Source organism: Phyllostomus hastatus, unplaced genomic scaffold (assembly GCF_019186645.2).
Source record: "Phyllostomus hastatus isolate PE091 unplaced genomic scaffold, TTU_PhHast_1.1 phas_contig_524, whole genome shotgun sequence".
Lineage (NCBI taxonomy): Eukaryota > Metazoa > Chordata > Mammalia > Chiroptera > Phyllostomidae > Phyllostomus > Phyllostomus hastatus.
In genome coordinates, this window is record NW_025333900.1 from 12,863,988 (window position 1) to 12,883,099 (window position 19,112).

At 44.9% G+C, this 19,112-nt stretch overlaps 1 protein-coding gene across 3 annotated transcripts in view; it reads left to right on the top strand.

Moving 5' to 3' along the window:
- The window catches only part of ABCA4 (ATP binding cassette subfamily A member 4), a 129,185-nt gene that overhangs the window by 24,572 nt on the left and 85,501 nt on the right, over window positions 1–19,112 (top strand). For all 3 annotated transcript variants that reach the window (XM_045847200.1, XM_045847201.1, XM_045847203.1), the window contains 5 exons: window positions 11,282–11,371; window positions 14,268–14,508; window positions 15,523–15,662; window positions 16,291–16,407; window positions 17,071–17,268. In XM_045847200.1, the coding sequence (XP_045703156.1) occupies window positions 11,282–11,371; window positions 14,268–14,508; window positions 15,523–15,662; window positions 16,291–16,407; window positions 17,071–17,268 (786 nt within the window). The remainder of the gene's footprint in view (window positions 1–11,281; window positions 11,372–14,267; window positions 14,509–15,522; window positions 15,663–16,290; window positions 16,408–17,070; window positions 17,269–19,112) is intronic.

Genomic DNA, 19,112 nt, shown 5'->3' on the forward strand with positions numbered 1-19,112 from the left:
CCAGGGCTAAGAATTACTGACCTAAAACATAGGAGTTTGATTCACAATCTCCATTTCTATAGAGCAAGCATAACTACAGCACCTCAAATGCCTCTAAGGCTTCAAAGCACCTTCATTGGATGAACCATAAGACCAGGGTGCTGTGGGCCTCTCTGCCATTCTCTTTACAAAGCCGCTGAGCGGCCCAGAGACTGCCTAGAGGAGAAACCAGGAGGCTGACCGGGGCCTGGAGGCCTCCTCCTACTGGCCATCTTCTTGTTCTGCCCGTCTCTGTGGGGAAAGACCAGACCAAGCCAGAACACACGGGTCCCAAGCAAAGAGGACAAACACCCTGGCTGGTGCCCTTCAAATGTGCTTTTTCATTCGACAAATGGGCAGAGTGGCTAAACACTTTTTAAAAATTACTAATAAAATCTAAAAGAAATGACAGGCATTAAAATAGGATTTTTGCTTTTATTGCTCCTGTACCCACCCTAACAGTGTTTTCAGAAAAGCCACCCTGAGGGGGCACAGAAAAGATGAAGGCAGACCCTGTGACCCTTTGAGACTGGCAGTGGGGAGGCGGGGGCTGCCCTGAGGCCTGGGGTGGGGGGCGTCTCTGGGATGAGGCTGTTATTGCAGCTGGTTGGCTCCCAGCCACGCTGAGTTCCAGTGAGGGGAATGCTGGGCCCGCTCTGCTCCGGGCTCTTTCTCATAGACATGTATGCCAGTATACAAATAAGGTTTTATTAAATGCCAAGTCAGTGCTCGTTAACAAAGAAAGAGGGACGATCCCAGTAAACCACTGTGACGGCACCTGCTCTTGCTGTGAGGAGCTGGGTGTGTGTGGCCTGCAGAGTTGTGACAGGGGGAGGAGCTCGACCTCCAGCCCCTGAAATCCGGGAGCGGAGCGGAGAGATTTGGAGAGGGGCTTTGGGGGTTAGCACCAACTGGGGCCAGCTGTGTTTTTCCTTGGCCCCTTGGAGTCAGAAGTGAGTGTTGTCATCTTCAAATAATCCAAATGCAGGACCGCGGCCTTACCTCACCCCACCCGTCCCCACACGGACAGATGCACACGTGAACGCTCTTTGGGTGCCCCGAGACTCAGGTGGGCTGGGAGAGAAACAAGCAGCCAGGTGGAGGGGTTTTCTCCAGGAATATTTGTCTCCTCTTGGTTTCACCTCAGTTGAGAGCTTGAAAGAGCTTGTTTTCACCTGTGGTCTTTCGGGCTTACCGCCCCCAGCTTGCAACCCAGCAGCTCAGACCTGGGCCCACGGTATCGTGACTGCCAACACTACCTGAAACGTTTCTCACCTCATAAAAAATGATGTGTCAGTTTCGGGTGAGCGGTTGGGATGTTTCCCATCTGATTTGGCCTGAGGTAAGCATGCCCCTCCTCCTTCTTCTCCTCCCTCTAGATCCTTCCTGTTTTCTCTCTACTCCGGTACACAGCTTTGAAATCTTGCTGAGAAGCAAATCTGTCCCTTCTGCTCTGATGTTTATTTGTGGGAGTTCAGCAGGGGAACTGAGGCGGGTGCCAAGACCTGCCACACTGCTGGGAAATGGTTTCCCTCCCTTCCCCCTTTCAGTGGATGTCGATGGAGGAAATCTGGCCTCCCCAGCTTTTGGCCCATGGTTTTCCCCTCTGCAGTGGCTTCCAGCGTGGCGTGATTCAGCTTTCTTTCCTTCCCTTCAGATATTACTCTGTCACAGTTTTTTATTTTTCTGATTTCATTTTATCCATGTCTCTCAGACTACGAAGCGGCTGAACATTGTGTTCTGGGAAAGAAAGGACCTGGTCTTGGGGGTCCAGACTCCATGCTCCTTTCAATGTCCTGCTTTGTTCTTGGCTCTGCTCCCTAAATTCCTGAATCATGGGGAATAAATGTGGGTGGATTGCCCGCTGCCCAGTGTGAGCTGGCCATGGTTTCTGCTCTCTGTCATCATTCGTTGGGGGTTACTCAATTTTAACTATGCCTTTCAATTTTCAGGATAGCTACATTGGATAGCTACATTGGATAGCTAGTGGATAGCTACATTGAAATACTCTGGAAAAGGTCCACATCTGCGGCATTTTACAATGAGGTCCCATTAATGACTTCACTTCGTGGTTTCCTCTCCCTTCTGATTTCTGAATCTTTGGACTGTCAACTTTCTCCCACTTCTGCGTGCGGGTTTGGGAGGGAGGAAGAGAAAGGAGTGATGCCCAGAGCCAGCAGCGCGGGGAAGAGGGGGTGGGCAGCATAGCTGTTAGGTGAAAACAAGGCAAAATCATAAAATATGTTTTTGGTTCTTTGAAAATTATTAAGCCACAGCAAATATATTTTATTTATAGCATTAGTATTTTTTTTCTGCCTACATCTACAAAACTGTGTCTATTATAGCCAAAATCTCCCCAGGTCAACAGATTTCAGTAAAGAAGAAATAAAAAGGCGACCAGAGAGAGGAACATCAGTGTGCATTAAATGCACATTAAGCCGCCAGGCTTGGTGGCCATTGGCCTGACTTGATTTCTTTTAGGCTCCGGGCCTACAGTGGGTCAGGGCTTCTTTTCATGACAGATCAGATGTTTTTATGAACGTTTTTCTAAAAAGTACTAAAGATTGAAACTAAAGTCACTTAGGACACAAGCAAGCCCCTGGGAAGGCTGCTCCGAGGGTAACAAGGCCTGGGCGCTGGTCTTGGTCAGTATGTACAGACTGAGCACTGATGTGTTAGGAGGCATCAGGTTCTCTCCAGGGTAAACCAGTTTGAGGAAGGATTTTGTCCTCATATTTCTTATCTTTCCAGAACCGCAGTTCTTAACTTTTTTATAGATTAGGGCTGCCTTTGAAAATCTGACAACAGCTCTAAACCTTCTCTCCAGATAAAGAAATACAGGCACAGACATACGGCGGGAGGAAGCTCATGGAACTTCTGAAGCCAAACACCAGGTTAAAGCTTCAGCGCTAAAATTTCTTTCCTGCCTACTGTTAATATACATCCTTTTCTAAAGGGTCTCAATAAAGCCACAGATGATTCTTCCTTAAGTCTCTTTAGGAGGTCATCAGCTTCTCCCCTGAGCACGGGACCAGCGGTGAGGGGGCCAGAAAGTGGGCAGCCCAGTGGAGCACACAAAGACCTCCAGGTGGCCAGGAGACTGGGCCTGGCTCTGGGTTGGCCCCTAGCTTTCTGTCATTTAATTGGATCTCAGCTACCCCATTTGTAAGGCCTGTGTTACATATTGCATGGGGTGGTAGTGACATTCACAGTAAAGAAGAGATGGAAAAGCTCTTTGAAACGAAAAGCATTTTTGCTCTTACCAAAGCAAGATTACAGCCACTTTGCAGAGGGCTCCATTGTTCCCACTGTTCTGCTCCCAGAAATGGCCCCCTCAAACACTTCAGTGCAGCATTCCCTTCCTCGGACTCCTCAGACTAGCAAGAAATCTGTCTCATGGAGTGACCTTTTGACTGCCCTAGATTCCAAACTCAGTTTTGCTTTCATCAACCACAAATACCGGAACTGAAGTCACAATGGAGAGAAAAAGGCCTAGTTTCTGTTGAGCCAAAGCAAGTCCCATAACTTGTCTGTTCACATACCCCAGAGCCCACCTTCTCATCAGACACCCCGTTCTCGCCAGTCCCAGGAGACAGCATGTCTCGGTGACCTCTCCCATCAGAGACAGTCTGGCATTTCCACCCCACCCCCCATCTCTGAGAGATTTAGTCTGAATTCTCCACTCATGACGCATTTCCTGGTACTCAGGGTGTCCCTTCTGGTTGTCCCCTCACCACCGAAGCCAGCTTCCTCTCTTTTCATCTGATGCTTAACAACTGACAGGTTGCAACAAACATGCTTTAAATCCACAATCTCCTAGTTGCCTAGCAACAACTTCCCTCCTGGATAAATCTGGATTTCCTGTAGCAGCAGCCCAGGACCGAACAGGGGGCTACACTGTCGGTCCAGTGCTTCATCTGCTTTTCACCTCTGTCTGGGTGCTTTCAAGACGGCAGCTCATCTTTCACTCCAGAACCTTCCACGGGCTCTCACACACCATGTCATCTTTGTAAAGACACTTGTAACCTATGGCTACCTATTTACCCTTGAATTAGGTAGATCCTCAATGTAGAAATCAGGACTATTTTTCAGATGCTCTTCTTTGAAACAGAGAAAGTAAAACAAAAAATTCAACTCATAAAATGTTCCCTTTGTGTGCTGGCAACGTGGTGTCTGTTTAATTAACCCACTGGATCCAAAGCGTCAGCAGATACTGCACAAACAAGATTTCTAGTAGCTAATATGCTTTGTTCTGCCTTCAGAAAAAAATATTACACAGTTTGTAAGGACAGGCATGTTTCTTGTCCTTTGAGAACCCAAAGAGACACCTGAAATAACCAGAAATTTCTTGCATCCATTTCTTAGGTATATGATCAAGGCCCAAGGACCTCTCAGGCCAGCTACCGCTGATGGAAGATGATAGAGGCATAACCTTTCCAAAGCCCTATTTATATATCTAGCTCCCTTAGGAGGTCAAACCAGACCTTGAACTTGGGTTTGTGGTGCTGAGCCCCACTGTGATATGCAAGTGTTACTTGTTATTTTGGAAATTAAGAGAACTTGTGTGGCATAGGAAGTAGTGGAGGATGTGCTGGTGTGTGTGTGAGATACTTGTCATTTAGTCTATGACCTTTTTTCTAGAAATGTTTTCACATTTTCACTCAAATAAACTTACATTCTCTTCCAGTTCTTCTGGCGGAACAATCCATGAGAATTTGAGTAGATAATGGGGAAACCAAAGGAAGAGGAGAGTCCTGGGAAAGTTATTTTATAAGTTATGTAAACATCATTCAGACAATTGGTGACCAGGTTATGTGGAGGGCTGCCGGGGAGAGGGGAGGGGCAGGGGGAGCACAGGCACTGGTGTGAGATGTAAGCTGTGTCTAAAACGAAGGGATGAGTTCCAGCTCTCATTATCTACCGTATCCACTGGAAAGAGGTGGCAAAGAAATTGCAGCTATAGTACCAGGCACTCAGCTGGAGCTCAGTAAATGATTGAATGATGAATATTATTAAATTATTAACAAGATCAAAAGAAGTGTTAACAGGACATAAAACTGCATCTCAAGCTATTGTTCCTCTGGTTCCCTCTCTATCAAATTCCGGGTCTTTTTCTTTCTTACCTGACCACCTCTGTAGTCACTCTCTCCTGCTAACTCTCCCCATGTTCCTCACTCCATGGAGAATTTCTGGCCCTTCCCTTCCATGTACAAACACGGCCTCACCTTCACTATTGAAACATCAGCTCAAGTGCTACCTTCCCTGTCCCCAAGTGGAATTGACCTCACTCCCATCCTGTAAGTCACCATTATACCTGTAGAGACATACCTCATAGATCCTAAAATCTCAATAGACTATCTCTTTTTCACTAGATTATAGTTAATTTACTCATTAATTAGTACAATGTGTATTTATTGAGCACCTACTATGCAGCATCCCCTGAGGATATAAAAACAAAATAAAGCCTATTCCTATGCTTAATGAGTTTACAGTATAGTGGACAGATACATTTAAAATAATTACAGGCCAATATAAAAGTCATAAACGAAAGCACTGAGAATGCTAGGAGCAAGTAGGAGGCTCACCTAACCCAGGGGAAGGAAAGCAGGAAGACCGTGGTGATGAGAAAAAGAAGACCTTCTGGAGAAGGTGTGGTGGCTTCAGATGAGTTGACTCAGGCTACCAGTGGCAGCGTGAGGATGGATGGAATGGGGTGGGTTGGCATTTAATCTATTGGGCCTAAAGTGACAGGTGTGGTGTCTAAGAGCTTCAAGCTTTGCAGAGGCCTACAAAAATCTTTGAGACTCAAAAAAATAATTAATTAATAGTGGCTCTGAAAATTTAAAACAAAACTTTAGAATTAAAATTAATAAACTTAAACTAAATTTAATGTTTAAAGAAGATAATGTTATTACATTTTATTGTTAAATTTACTGTTTATAAAACCAGAAATTTAGAAAGTAGTTTATAGTTCAGGTTTTCCCACTTTACAGTCCTAAGTATTTGCTATGATTGCTGAGAAATCACACCAGATTATTTATTAAATGAATTACTCAAGGCCAATTAATTTCAAAAACAAAATTAAGAACCTTAAAATGTACATATAGGTATAGATATAGACATCTATCTATATTGGTGACTAAACATATAGGGATGGATAGAGAACAGATGCTTTTCAGTAAGTTGAATTTGATGCAGGATGGAGTTTTAAGACCAGTGTGCAAAGAGCCAATGGAGAAAGAAGAGGGGGAACGTAGAGAAGGTGCCCCCTGAGGCAAACACAGCCACAGATCATCACCAGCCCACAGTAGAGTGAGGAAAACAGACAAGGAACTCACAGGGAAGGGAAAGTAATTAATAGTGATAAGAGCAGGTCACCGAATGACTGATGCCCAATCTCTTTGCAGACATGAAGGTGACAGTTCCTTATTTTCTCTGCCTCTGGGCTCCTAGTTTCTGTTAGGTGCCTTCATCTCATCTGGGACCTGGTGATTATTTTCCTGAACAGCTTCTTTGGACTCCAGAGGGCTCATGCTGCCCCACACTCAGCCCCACCATCAGTTTCTAGTTCTCCAGGCTGGGGATTTTGGCAGTGGAATTGGAATAGGGAAAAGTCAGTGATAACATCCAGACTTCTAGCTTTGGTGACTGGGCAGAAGGTGGTGCCACCATCTGGGAAAGGGCGCACAGAAACAGAGAGAAGGTGATGTGATCCGTTTAGGACAAGTTGGATCTGGGCAACTGTCCAGCAGGCAGTTGGATGTTTAAGTCTGGAGATGTGGGGAGAGGTCTGGACTGGAGATGCCAGCTTGGAAGTCATCAACAAAAAGATAGCAGATTCAATGATGGAGGGAATGAGACCACCCAGGGAGGTGTGCAGAGTGAGAGGAGGATGGCATGGAGACCTTTGGGAACCTCAGCACCGAAGGGGAAGGTGGAGGCAGAGGGGCTTGTGGGAGAGACAGAGAAGGAAGAGAGCAAGCCAGATGAGAGCAATGACACACATGACAAGGAAGGAAAAAGACAGGATCAAAAGTGTCAAGAAAAGCAGAGAGGTGTGAAAAGATAAGAACCCAAAGTGTGTAGGTGGAAACTGAGGGTTCTAGTTAAAGCTCCTTAATAGCATGGTGAGGTGGAAGATAGGGAGGTGCTGGTGAAAGAGTGAAGTCCCTGAATGTAGGCTGCAGTTCTAAGAAGCGTGGAAATACAGGGTGGAAGAGGGAAGTTAGACTGCAGCTACAGGGGGATGAGAGACCAGGGGAAGTTCCTTCTTTCATTTGTGAGAATCTTGAGCACATATACCTGATAATAATGAAGGGAAGGCTGGAGATCCACCAGTGAGAATCTTGAAGGCAAACTTCAGAAAGGGAGAACTTTGCTTTGCTCGTTGCAGTACCCCTAGCACCTGCCACACAGCAGAAAACACATATTCGTTAAAATGTATAACTATGTTATTTTGAAACTGCAGTTAGCTATAAGTAACTCTGAAGCAGGGTCCTGTGGTGGGTCATTCAGGAAGCTCCAGATATTTGACCAAATGTCATCCTGGGTGTTTCCATGTGGGTGCTTTTAATGGATATTAGCATTTAAATCAATAGACCGAGCAAAGCAGATTGCCCTCCCTAATGTGAGTGGGCCTCATCCAATCAGGTGAAGGACTGAACAGATCAAAGGGGCTGACCCTCCTGCAAGGGAGAAAGAATGCTTCCTGCCTGGCGACCTCTGAACAGGGACACTGACTTCTTTTCTGCCTTCAGACTCAAACTGAGACATCAGCTCCTCCTGGGTGTCCAACTCCCGACTCACCGGGCAGATCTCAGGCCTCCACAACTGCAGAAGCCAATTCTTTATAATAAATCTGTTCATATACAAACACATACATAAATATGTATGTATATAATATACAGTAAGTCCTCACTTACCATTAGTCATAGGTTCTGTGACTTTAAGCCAAACAATGTATAACAGAACCAATTTTACCATAGACTGATATGAAAAACAGTTAAGTTCCTATAGCATCTCATCAATGTTATAACAAAATAATATTTAATGAAACAAGAAAAAACTTGAATGAAAAGTTATTCAAGGCCCTGGTATGTATAATATATATATATAATATGTATATAATATGTATATTTTATACACACACACACACACATACATATAGTATATAAGATATATACATCCTATTGGATCTATTTCTCAGGAGAACCCTGACTAATACACTGCCCTAAATGAGCATATCATTTTATGGAGCATTATGCATATAAACTATTATAGTCAGTCTGCTTGTTGCTATAATAAAAGCATTCATTCTTCGCATTTTATATATATACACAAGTATATATATGCATATACACATATGTGTATGTGTGAGTGTATGGCATGGTTCCTGTCTACATAGAACTTAACACCTAATAAGAGACAGATGACAAGTAAATGATGGGATAATGACCAGGGGTGAAGAGCGCAAAGAAACAAGGTGCCTCAGAAGAGCGGAACAGGGCAAGGGCAAGCCAAGGAGCACAGAGTAAAGGCTATCATCTCAATCTTCCATAGGGACAACTGTCTCTTAACATACTTAGTTGTGTTAGGACTAAGACTTGCAGGATGAGAAGTTTGTCAGACAGAGGAGGGCAGGGGAATGGTGGGCAGGGCCGGGGAAATGAGAGAGACTGATGCATTAGGGAATGTAGAAGAAGCTCAGCCTGTTGAAGGAGAAGCAAGAGAGACGGTTAGAGAAGGAGCCACGTACAAGCTCATGAGGCCATGTGTGTCTAGCACTGCTGCTGACCTGTCCCGGAGGCAGTGTGGGGCCATGGAAGATTTCTGAGCAGGAGAAGTGACATGGTTGGGTTGGCCTGTCAGGTAACTCAGGCTGTGTGTGGGGGGTGCGTTAGAAGGGAGGAGACTTGAGGCAAGGGACCGGCAAGAAGGTTGTTCTGACATAATATTCTGGGAGAGAAGCAAAGAGAGCCCAAGCAAAGGCAGTCGTAGTGAAGAAGAAAAATATAGAGAGAGTGTTTACTTAGCATTTAGCAATTTATTATTTCTGTATGCAAAAAAACTTTATTTTAAAACTGCATTTTAGAAATAGGTATAAAAATAGAGACGGTACTATAATGAACTCTGATGTACCCATTACCCAGCTTCAATTGTTACCAGCATTTGACTGATCTTGCTTTATCTATTCCTCACTTTTTCCTCTGAGGTCTTCAAAGTAAATCAGACTAATCATTTCACCCTTACATACTCCCTTACGTGTCTCTAACAGATAAAAACACACTTCTTTTAACAAAATCACAATGCCATAATCACAACAAACTAAATTAACCAAAATCCTTAATAGTATCTAATTCCCCGTTGTGTTCACTCAGATTGTTTCAGCCAGCTTGTTCAGATCAGACTCCTGGAGCTTCACAGGAGGGGAGCAGCTCTGGAAACGCTGTGGGGGTGAGACAGGCGCTCCAGCTGAATGAGCTACTGGACGACCCGTAGATTTCAATACAGAAAGTTTGAAGAAGAACCGACAGGACTTGGCGATAACTTGTCATTGGCAAACGTTTTTTATCTGCTTGCTTTGTCTCTTCTACCTGTTCTTCTCAGCCCCACCCTCCTAGGAAAAAACAGGAATTAAATTGTTTTTCCCAGCATATGCTGAAGCTATTTGAAAGAAGTTGTGTCAAGACCAATGCCTAGGCCCAGTGTTAAGTTTAAGGAGAAAAGATACTTAGTGGTATGGTTTCAGTGGTGGCTTCGCCCCTCCTATGTCTGGAAAATTCTTCTCCTGTCTGCTCTGCAGCTGTCATGCATAAGAAAGGCTTTCATTTCAGAGTTAAAAAATAAGCCTGAAATGCCCCCTGAGTGTACCGACATTTATTCTTCAGTCTCAGGGTGAGAAAGAATGCCTACAGCATTATAGCAGGGAGAAAGGGGAGCAAGACGTCACTAGAAATGGGAAGCAAGGCTGGTCAAAGCCTCACTCCACCTGCTTCTCTGCTTTGCCGCAGCTGGATTCCTGCACCCATCATTTAGGGGAACCGCTGGCAAATGAAAAGCTGAGGTTGTGGCTTGTGGTCACAAGTGTTTGAATCAGAACTACTTGTCGAGCTTGTTAAAAGACAGATGCCCTCCGGGCGCAGTCAGAATGCACACTTGAGCTGGAAAACCACTGTTTTAAAACTTAGAGTTCCATCCCGAAAGACATAGGATTGGTGATGCAAGCAGTTTTGAAACTATGAAGAATGAAGTCATTCACTCAGGACTTGACCTTGGCTTCTGGAAAACAAGGTGTTCGCAACAGGCTCTGGGACTTAGAACCAGCAAGTGGATTTCCACGTTCCCCACAGCTGTGGAAAAGGCACGAACAGTTCCGCCTTGTCCCATGGATCCAGAGTCTCCAGAACTGGGCTGTCACTGCGGAGTGGCAAGGGAACTTCTTTCTCTTTCACGCTGCCAGTAGCAGCCTGAAAGAAAGGTGATATGACTGGCTAAATCATTTACATAAGAAAGTAGTGCCGAGCAGAGAAAGCCACAAACCTGCCTTAATGGACACAGGGAGCAAAGACTTGAACAATGATGAGGAAGCCTAAGCCTGTATACAAAGCCCAAGGGGAAGAGATGGGCACCACCACAGGCAGCCTCCTTTACACTCCGTTTTCCTTCCTTTGGGAGTCTTGTGTGCTGTCACTGAACTAGCAATCAGAATCATTTGGCGTATTTCATGTCACCATGAAACTATTTGTGATTGACTATTTTAGCAGGGTAACTTGGAATAAGAGTCTTTGATTTTCTCAATTAGATAAAAGAAGTTTGTTTCTGAAAGCAGTCTTGCATTAGAAAGAAGGAAGGAAATTCCCCGGCTTGTGTGGCTCAGTTGGTTGGGCACAGTCCCACAAAGTGAAAAGTTGCCTGTTCGATTCCTGGTCAGGGCACATACCTGGGTTGATGGTCGGTTCCCCTGTTGGGGTGTGGAGTGTGTACAAGAGGCAACAAATCTGTGTCTCTCTCATATAGATGTTTCTCTCCCTCTCTTTCTCCCTCCCTTTCCTTCTTTCTAAAAATAAATAAACAAAACTTAAAAAAAAACAATCATTACTCCCTATGACATTCCTGCCTTAAAAAAAAGGAGGGAGGAAATGTTCTTCAGACATGCAGATAAGGTAGTGCCTATGCGTGTATGCATAGCTATGTATACAAATGTTTTATACATATCATATATGTATAAAAATGTTTTAAAAACTATTTTTCCTATCAATTACAGCTCCCTACACTCCTAGACAGCAGTTCTCAAGGTGTCGATCTGAGATCCTGGGGAAAAACATTATCTGATATGTCACCAAGAATTCAAGAGGTGAGTGGCCTGATGAGAATTCATTACAGTTTTATTTTACCTTTCCACCAATTTACTACACTTATGATGTCAAACAATTTAATTGTACCTCAAACCTGTTCATGGAGAAATACATTTGACCTTTCCATCTAGCAATTTCAAAGCACTTGTTTACATCCTAAATTATCTGTGCTCCTGAGTCGAAGGCAAAAGGGAGGGAACCATCCTCCTGGTTTCACACCTGGGGAGAAATGCAGCCTTGTCTGGTGTGGCACAAATTATCAGTGGACTCACAATGGAATCTAAGTGTTTCCAGTACCAAAGTGGTCCATTATTCTGTTATACTGATGAAATCCATGTAAGTCTGTATTCCACAGCAGTGGTAGGACACAGGCACAGGATCCTTGCAGGACTGAGTGTCTTACATATATTGCCTCATTTCATCACAGTGAAAGTAGTTGATTTTTTTGTGTGTTGTTTTGTGAAAGATGCGTGCATTTTAAAGGGCATCTGGTTGCACAAGCCTTTGCCCATATAGAAATCGATCTTCTACTCAGTAGATGGGAAGTGCTGGGGGCATAACGATGCACAGATATGGTCACTGCCCTTGTGAAACATACAGTCCAACAGGGAGAGAGATGTGAACAATTGCTTCCAAGTATGATGAGTATTATAAGGGAGGCAAAACAACTTTCCCCAAACGTTTTTCCCCTCCAGCTGACTTGGGCTTAGACAAGCTGGAAAATTGCATGGTTGGGGTCTGTTTTCATAAAGCTAAACTCAACTTGGGCAGAGAGCTGTACAGGGAAAGTTAGAGAGGGCTCATTGTACTGGAGGCCACCTGCTGTTCTGGGAGCCTCCACTTAACATTCTTTTATTTATAAGCATTTAAAAAATTCATATCACTATAATATGTCTCAAGTTGATTGAGAATGTAAAAAAACAAAATTCCCAAAGCATATCAACACTCTTAATTCTGTGTGGGAGTTCCAGAAGGATTCTTCCCTGTCCAGATAGGTTGAAGCAGACAGCCCCGTGTATATTAACCGATACTAGACCATTTGACCCTGGAACAGCCCCTTCATCTCTGAGTGCCTCGATTAAATGAGCAACATAATAATCACCCTCTACAAGACTGTCCTAAGATGTACTGCCGTTGAAGCAATTTGAGATTCCGACATTATTATTGAAGCCTAGACTGTGATTACAGGCATGACTCACTGTGCAGGTTCTGCCTGGTGCTCAGTAGTTTCAGAGGGCAAGCGTTGGCATGTGGACAAAGAGAGGGGATGACAGGTAAACATCACTTACTGCAGCACAGGATCTGCTCTCAGTCTCACCTGACTGAATCCTAGTGGTTTTTAAAATTCCCACGTGCCTTTGAAAATGAGTAATAACATGTGTTAGGAGAATAAAAGCAGCATTGTTTTTATTTTGTGTTTTTCCTTAAAGCAAAGCCAGATGGCATTATGGGAGCCGAGACCCTGGTCACTCTGAAAGCCCTCTACTTAGTTCTAAGCATTCCAGACCTACCTTCAAAAGATGAGGCCGGGTAGTGCAACTGGTACCTTGAATGGAGAGGAGATCACCAGCCTCTAATTAGTTGGGTGCAGAATTTTTAAAATATTTTTAAAATGTTTTTCCAAGTATTTTTTAAATAAATGCAGGGATTTTGTTTATTTATTTGTTTGTTTGTTTGTTTATTTATAGAGAGAGAAGGGAGGGAGATAGAGAGAGAGAGAAACATCAATGTGTGGTTGCTGGGGGTTATGGCCTGCAATTCAGGCATGTACCCTGGCTAGGAATCAAACCTGCGACACTTTGGTTTGCAGCCTGCACTCAATCCACTGAGCTACACCAGCCAGGACTCCCAGTATTTTTTTAAGATTTTATTTTCATTTTTTAGGGAGGGGAATGGAGAAAGAAAGAGAGGGAGAGAAACATCACTGTGTGGTTGCCTCTTGCCCACTCCCTATTGGGGACCTGGCCCGCAACCCAGGCATGTGCCCTAGACTAGAATCAAACAGTGACCTTTTGATTCACAGGCCAGTGCTCAACCACTGAGCCACACCAGCCAGGGCTTTTTCCAAGTATTGAGACTTCATCTGTTGTATATTTGCTTGTATGTTAAAACACACACACACACACACACACACACACACACACACACACACACACACACAAAGAAATCACAAACCACCTATATCAGGAAAAGGAAGAGTTCATATTTGGTAAAATTAAGCTAATAAGATAATTTTCCAATTATAAGAAACTAAATTCTAAATTATTATTTGCCCAAAGAAATTTACTCAGATCTTACCTTTCTAGGACAGCACCATTCCGCTATCATTTTATTTCCTAGTTGTTGTTTTTTTTTCAATATCTCCATCTTGGTGGAATAATAGAACCCAAAAATTAGTTTACAGAGAAGTACTTTCTACATTTCCCCAAAGACCTATTCCCAAGAAATTCAAGTAAAGGGGACTGAGAGAGACAAGTGACATTAAAATGAACTGGGGTTCACTCTTTGATGTTCTTTAAGACTTATCTTAGTTTCTTTTTTAATTGAACTTATTAGGGTGCATTGGTTTGCAAAACCATCTAGGTTTCCAGTGTACAACTAACAAAACATCATTTGCATAGTTCATTATGCATTCATCACCCCAACCAAAGTCTCTTTCCATCCCTCTTTCCCTTCCCTTTTCCACCTCCACCTACCCCTGGCCCCTTAGTTTCCTCTTAGGCCCTGAGTGGATGGCAGTAGAGTTCATGATTGCTGAGAATATGGATGTTTTTCTTTTAAATATGGAAGTCAGATACCTATGTGGAGGTCTCCCCAATACTTTGGAACCTGATTTCACAGTACATTATGACTCTGACTGCCTTAAAACAACCTGAAACCTTTACCTTGCCCTAGTTCATCCATCGACCGAGTGTTCAAGACTTGCTGTGGGTGACCAGGCGCCTCATGCAGACTGGTGGTCCAGAGACCTTCACTCAGCTGACTGATGTCCTGTCTGACCTCTTGTGTGGCTACCCAGAGGGAGGTGGCTCTCGGGTGTTTTCTTTCAACTGGTACGAAGACAATAATTATAAGGCCTTCCTGGGGATTGACTCCACGAGGAAAGATCCTATCTATTCTTATGACAAAAGAACAAGTAAGTTTTCTGTGTCCTGTGTATAATTCAGGCTCTGGTGCCAGTTAAGCTGAAGGTTTGCTGCTTTCAGGTGAAACTGGTCCCAGGGTTGACTCTCCCCTGCTCTTGTTGAGGGGTCTGGGCAAAGAGCTTCTCCTCCCAGAAAAGCATTTCTCCTTATAGGAAGGGGGTGGTGTGCACAGAGTTCTGGATGTGAGCCATGGAAAGAACTGAGACCCACTTGGAAAGGGAACAGAGAGGACATTTCCCACTGATCTGATTGAACTAGGGTTACATTCTAGAGGAAGAGAAGAAAGACAAATGAGGAGGCAGCCCAGAACTGCAAGCCAAGCTCAGGTCAGAAGGGCCCTGGCAAGTAAACACGGCTGTGGGGTGTTTTTACAAACACAATGCGCTGAAAATCTGTGTGCGTAGTACTGAATCGTGTTCCAATGGCAAGTCCCTGGCAAGTCCACTTTCCCACCTTTCAGTATTTTTTTTGGCTCTTATATATAGGGTAAAGGAAAGTGGGGTGGGGAAGAAATGTAACTGAGTGACCCTCCCGTTAAACATTAAACAGGCAGCGAAGCATGCACTAAACGTCACTGGGCCCTAAAATAGCCACACAACCAAGAAGTTAAGCAGCTAATTGAAGGGAAATCATTGAGACTAAAGCCGAGATTCCAAGGAGAGGCCTCGTGTGGCCTCTGCGTCCCTTTCATCTGAGAATGGCCTCTGTTGCTTGCAATAATCACAAGCGGGCTCCTCAGCTTCCTTCTTCTAAAGCGAAGAAAACCATGGGGCAAACCCCATCCTTTGTTTCTCTGATGAGGCCCTTATTGAGATGAACTGTGGCATTTAGTTACTTTCTAACGACGAGCTGGTTACTGGTGGGGTATAGCCTATCAATTTAGGTTATCTGTAAAATCCTCCAGCATAGAGTTGAATAAGGCATGTGATTTGAACACATTAATGACCACGTTTAGCTCTGAGCAGCAGGAGTTTCTATAAAATCTGTCCCTTCTCTCCTGTCAGCGAGCTTTTGTAATGCACTGATCCAGAGCCTGGAGTCCGACCCTCTAATCAAAATAGCTTGGAGGGCAGCAAAGCCGCTGCTGATGGGAAAAATCCTCTTCACTCCGGATTCTCCTGCCACACGCAGGATCCTGAAGAATGTAAGGTTCCAGCTGGCCTTGTCCCTTCTACCCTGGACCACCCAGAAGGATGAGAGAGAGGGAGAAAGAAGGGGAGAGAAGAGAGGAGAAGGAGAGGGAGAGGGGGAGAGAGACTGTGCCCTCCTGGTAGTGAGGCTCCTGTTTGTTTTTTGCTAAGTAGACTCTTGAGTTTCTCCCGCATCATCCAAATGCTTTGCCCTAGCACCCCCTGCCTAGGCCCTCCCCTCTCTACCCAGCCTGCGATGAGGTTTTCTTTCCCCACGCCTGCATTATATCCCTAACGGAAGGGCTCTCGGAACCCTGGCTGCCTGAAATAAATACAAGGAGGGTGACAGGAAGAGCATTTGCTCACAGGGAATCCAAACCTAGCTTTAGTTAGATTCTGAGATAGTAACATCATCAATATTACATGTGCCTCTGAGATACTAAAACATTAGATTCTGTCAATCTGGGAGTCTGGGAAATAGCAGATTGTTCTGGAAAATGTCAGTAGACTGAGAAAATTAAGGCAAAGCCTAGAAAAGTGTTTCCTAAACATTGAGGGTTTCTGACATGAGCAGGAAAGACATAACTAAAGGTTCTCTCTCGCTTTCCTTTCCGTGGTTTGTCTGCCTCTGTCTGGTTTTAGGCCAACTTGACTTTTGAAGAGCTGGAGCGCGTTAGGAAGTTGGTCAAAGCCTGGGAAGAAGTGGGGCCCCAGGTCCGCTACTTCTTTGAGGAGAGCACTCAGATGGCCGTGATCCGAGTAAGGACGGTGGGGATGGAAGGGGACGGGCAGGAAAGTGCCACTTGTTTCCTTTTCCCAATAAAGGGCTAATCACGACTGGCATCAGATCAAAATATAACAAGCAGGGCCCAAAGGCACTGATTCCAGAAGACGTCACCCAGTGGAGTCACTGACTTTGGATGGGAAATCTGTTTCTTCAGTTCTGGGGAAATGTAAAGACTGCTATAAGGCCAGTGGCTTCCTGAAGTTTCTTGCTTTTATGAATTCACTTGTAGGCCTCAGATTCAAAGAGGGGTGTCCTCAAGGAACTGCCACTTCTGTAATTGCAAAGGTCGTTCTAATTTCCAACTCTGCAAAGCCAGGAGACAAGGGTTCAATATAGCAGGGATAATTAAAAGAGAATGAAAAGATCCATAAGAAAAAGAAAGTTTCCTGTATACCACCTCCCCTGCCCCTCTCCCCCCACCTCAACATACACACCCTTCCTCTATTATAGAGATTGCATGCGGGGGGAAGATGAGATCTAGATAGGTACACCTATAATAAAAGAAAACCCACAAGTTTTTTAGCTTGCCTTAGAGTCTCTAACTCTATTTATTAAAAATTGGAAATGACCCAAGAACAAGACCAAAGATCCCATGGAATTTTCTAAATGCTGTGACTGCTTTGCTTCTTCCCAAGGACACCCTGGCGAACCCAACAGTAAAAGGCTTTTGGAATAAGCAGTTTGGTGAAGAAGGCATTACTGCCGAAGCTGTGCTGAACTTCCTCTACAAGGGTGCTCCAGAGAGCCAGGCTGATGACGTGGCCAGCTTCAACTGGAGAGACATATTTAACGTCACTGATCGTGCCCTGCGCCTGGCTAATCAATACCTGGAGGTAAGAAACAGCAAGCCACCGAAGTGCTGCACTGGGCCCTTGAAGACTGCACTGGGCCCTTGAAGACAGCCCTGTGGATGGGGCCAGAGATTTCTCAGCAAGTCACGTGGTCTTGGGTTTCAGCTCTCATTTTCCCCACTGAAGAAATAAGAATTCCCACAGCCCCCAAACAGAGATGGGTTCTGTTCTCTAATAGCTTATTTATACTTACAAGTAGTTCCCCCATAGATATGTGGGAAGGGGTGTATTCACCACCCTGGAGGCTCCCAGAACCACATCCTTTTGGACTGAGGTTCCAAATCCATCCATCCGGAGGCTTCATTACATAGGTGTGATTGACTAAATCACTGGGCTTTGGTGACTGATTCAATCTCCAGCCCCTTTCCCCTCCCAGGAGTAGGGATGACAGGCAGGGGATGGTGGTACTGAGATTTCCAACCCTCTAACCATCTGGTTTTCCTGGTAACCAGCCCCCCTTTCTTAGGTGCTTTTGTAAAGTCACCATCAACATAACAAAGACAGCTTTCTCCTGCTCAACTCAGAGGAAGTTCTAAGGGCTTCAGGAGCTCTGTGTGGGAGACAGGGATGAAAGCCAAATACATATTTCTCATTACAAATCACAGTGTCACATTCAGCTTTGTCTACTCCATCTTGTAAATATCAATTCCACCTCTTGCTTTCCAGGTTCTCTGAGGCCCAAAGGTTTTGTCTTCTGCCCACCACCAGCCTGTCCAGCTTGGCTGGAGTCCAGGGTCTAGTCTCTTTTACTCAGGCATTTGTTCACAGTGACACGGGGTCTACATTCCAAGCACACATCTGGCAGCACCATTTTCATGTTAAAATCTTCGTGACTCAGTCCCCAAGGAGCACAAGTCCTTCCAAACCCACCCCGCCCACCTTCCCAGCCACGGCTCCCTCCCTGGCTTCAGCTCTGCTCTGGTCCTTTCTCCACCCTCTTCATACCCCAACCTCTCCTGATTGCCCCCTTTGCAAATTCTGTTTGTCTGCTCGTTTATTAGGGTCTTTTTGCTTAAGAGAGAGAGAGAGAGAACCGGGGTTGGGGGGGGCAGACTTTATAGGCTGGTATAGCTTGGAAGCTCAGGGCATCTAGGACTTAACGCCACCACGAGGCCCTCCTGTCCTTCCATCTCGCCTTGCAGCTTGTCTCCACCCTCTCAGTCTCAGCCAGGTCCTCTTCCAGTTAGTGACACATGACACATCAGGGCCTTACAGCCCTGTGTGGTCACCTTTGCACCAAATATTCTGCAGGAAGTGGGAGTGGCTTTCCCAGAGCGTAAGCATTACTGTTAGGCAGCTCTCTGATTGGCCTGGTTGCTCTACCTGTCCTTTGGGGCAGGGAGGGGGTGAAGACTGTGTGCTATGTTAGGGGTCTGGGTCAAATGCCCATCAGGAGAAAGGGAAGCAGAGTTAGCTTCACCTGCATTTCAGGGACTGGGCAGGATTACTATAAAGTGGGGAAGGGTATTTCCCTAAAAGAAGAAATATAAAGCAGAAAAGCGTGAAATGACATTTCCTTCCCCATCTGTTTAGCTCCCATTCCTTCATTCTTTGGGACTCAGCCCTCAAATGTCACTTCTGCTTCCACATAGGTTTAGCCATTCACTTCTCTCTTTTCCTGGACTTCTCTTCACACTTCTTTTAGACCCTATCCATGTTAGATTCAGGTTACCTGTTAACGTCTCCATCTCTGGCTGAATGACAAGACTGGAGTTACCCAGGGTCAGGGAGCACATCCTAAGTATTTCTGAATTCTCAGCCTCAAATTCCCAGGGAACCTCTCCATTTAAGGGACTGTCACACCTGCTAAAGGGCCAGGTCAGGGC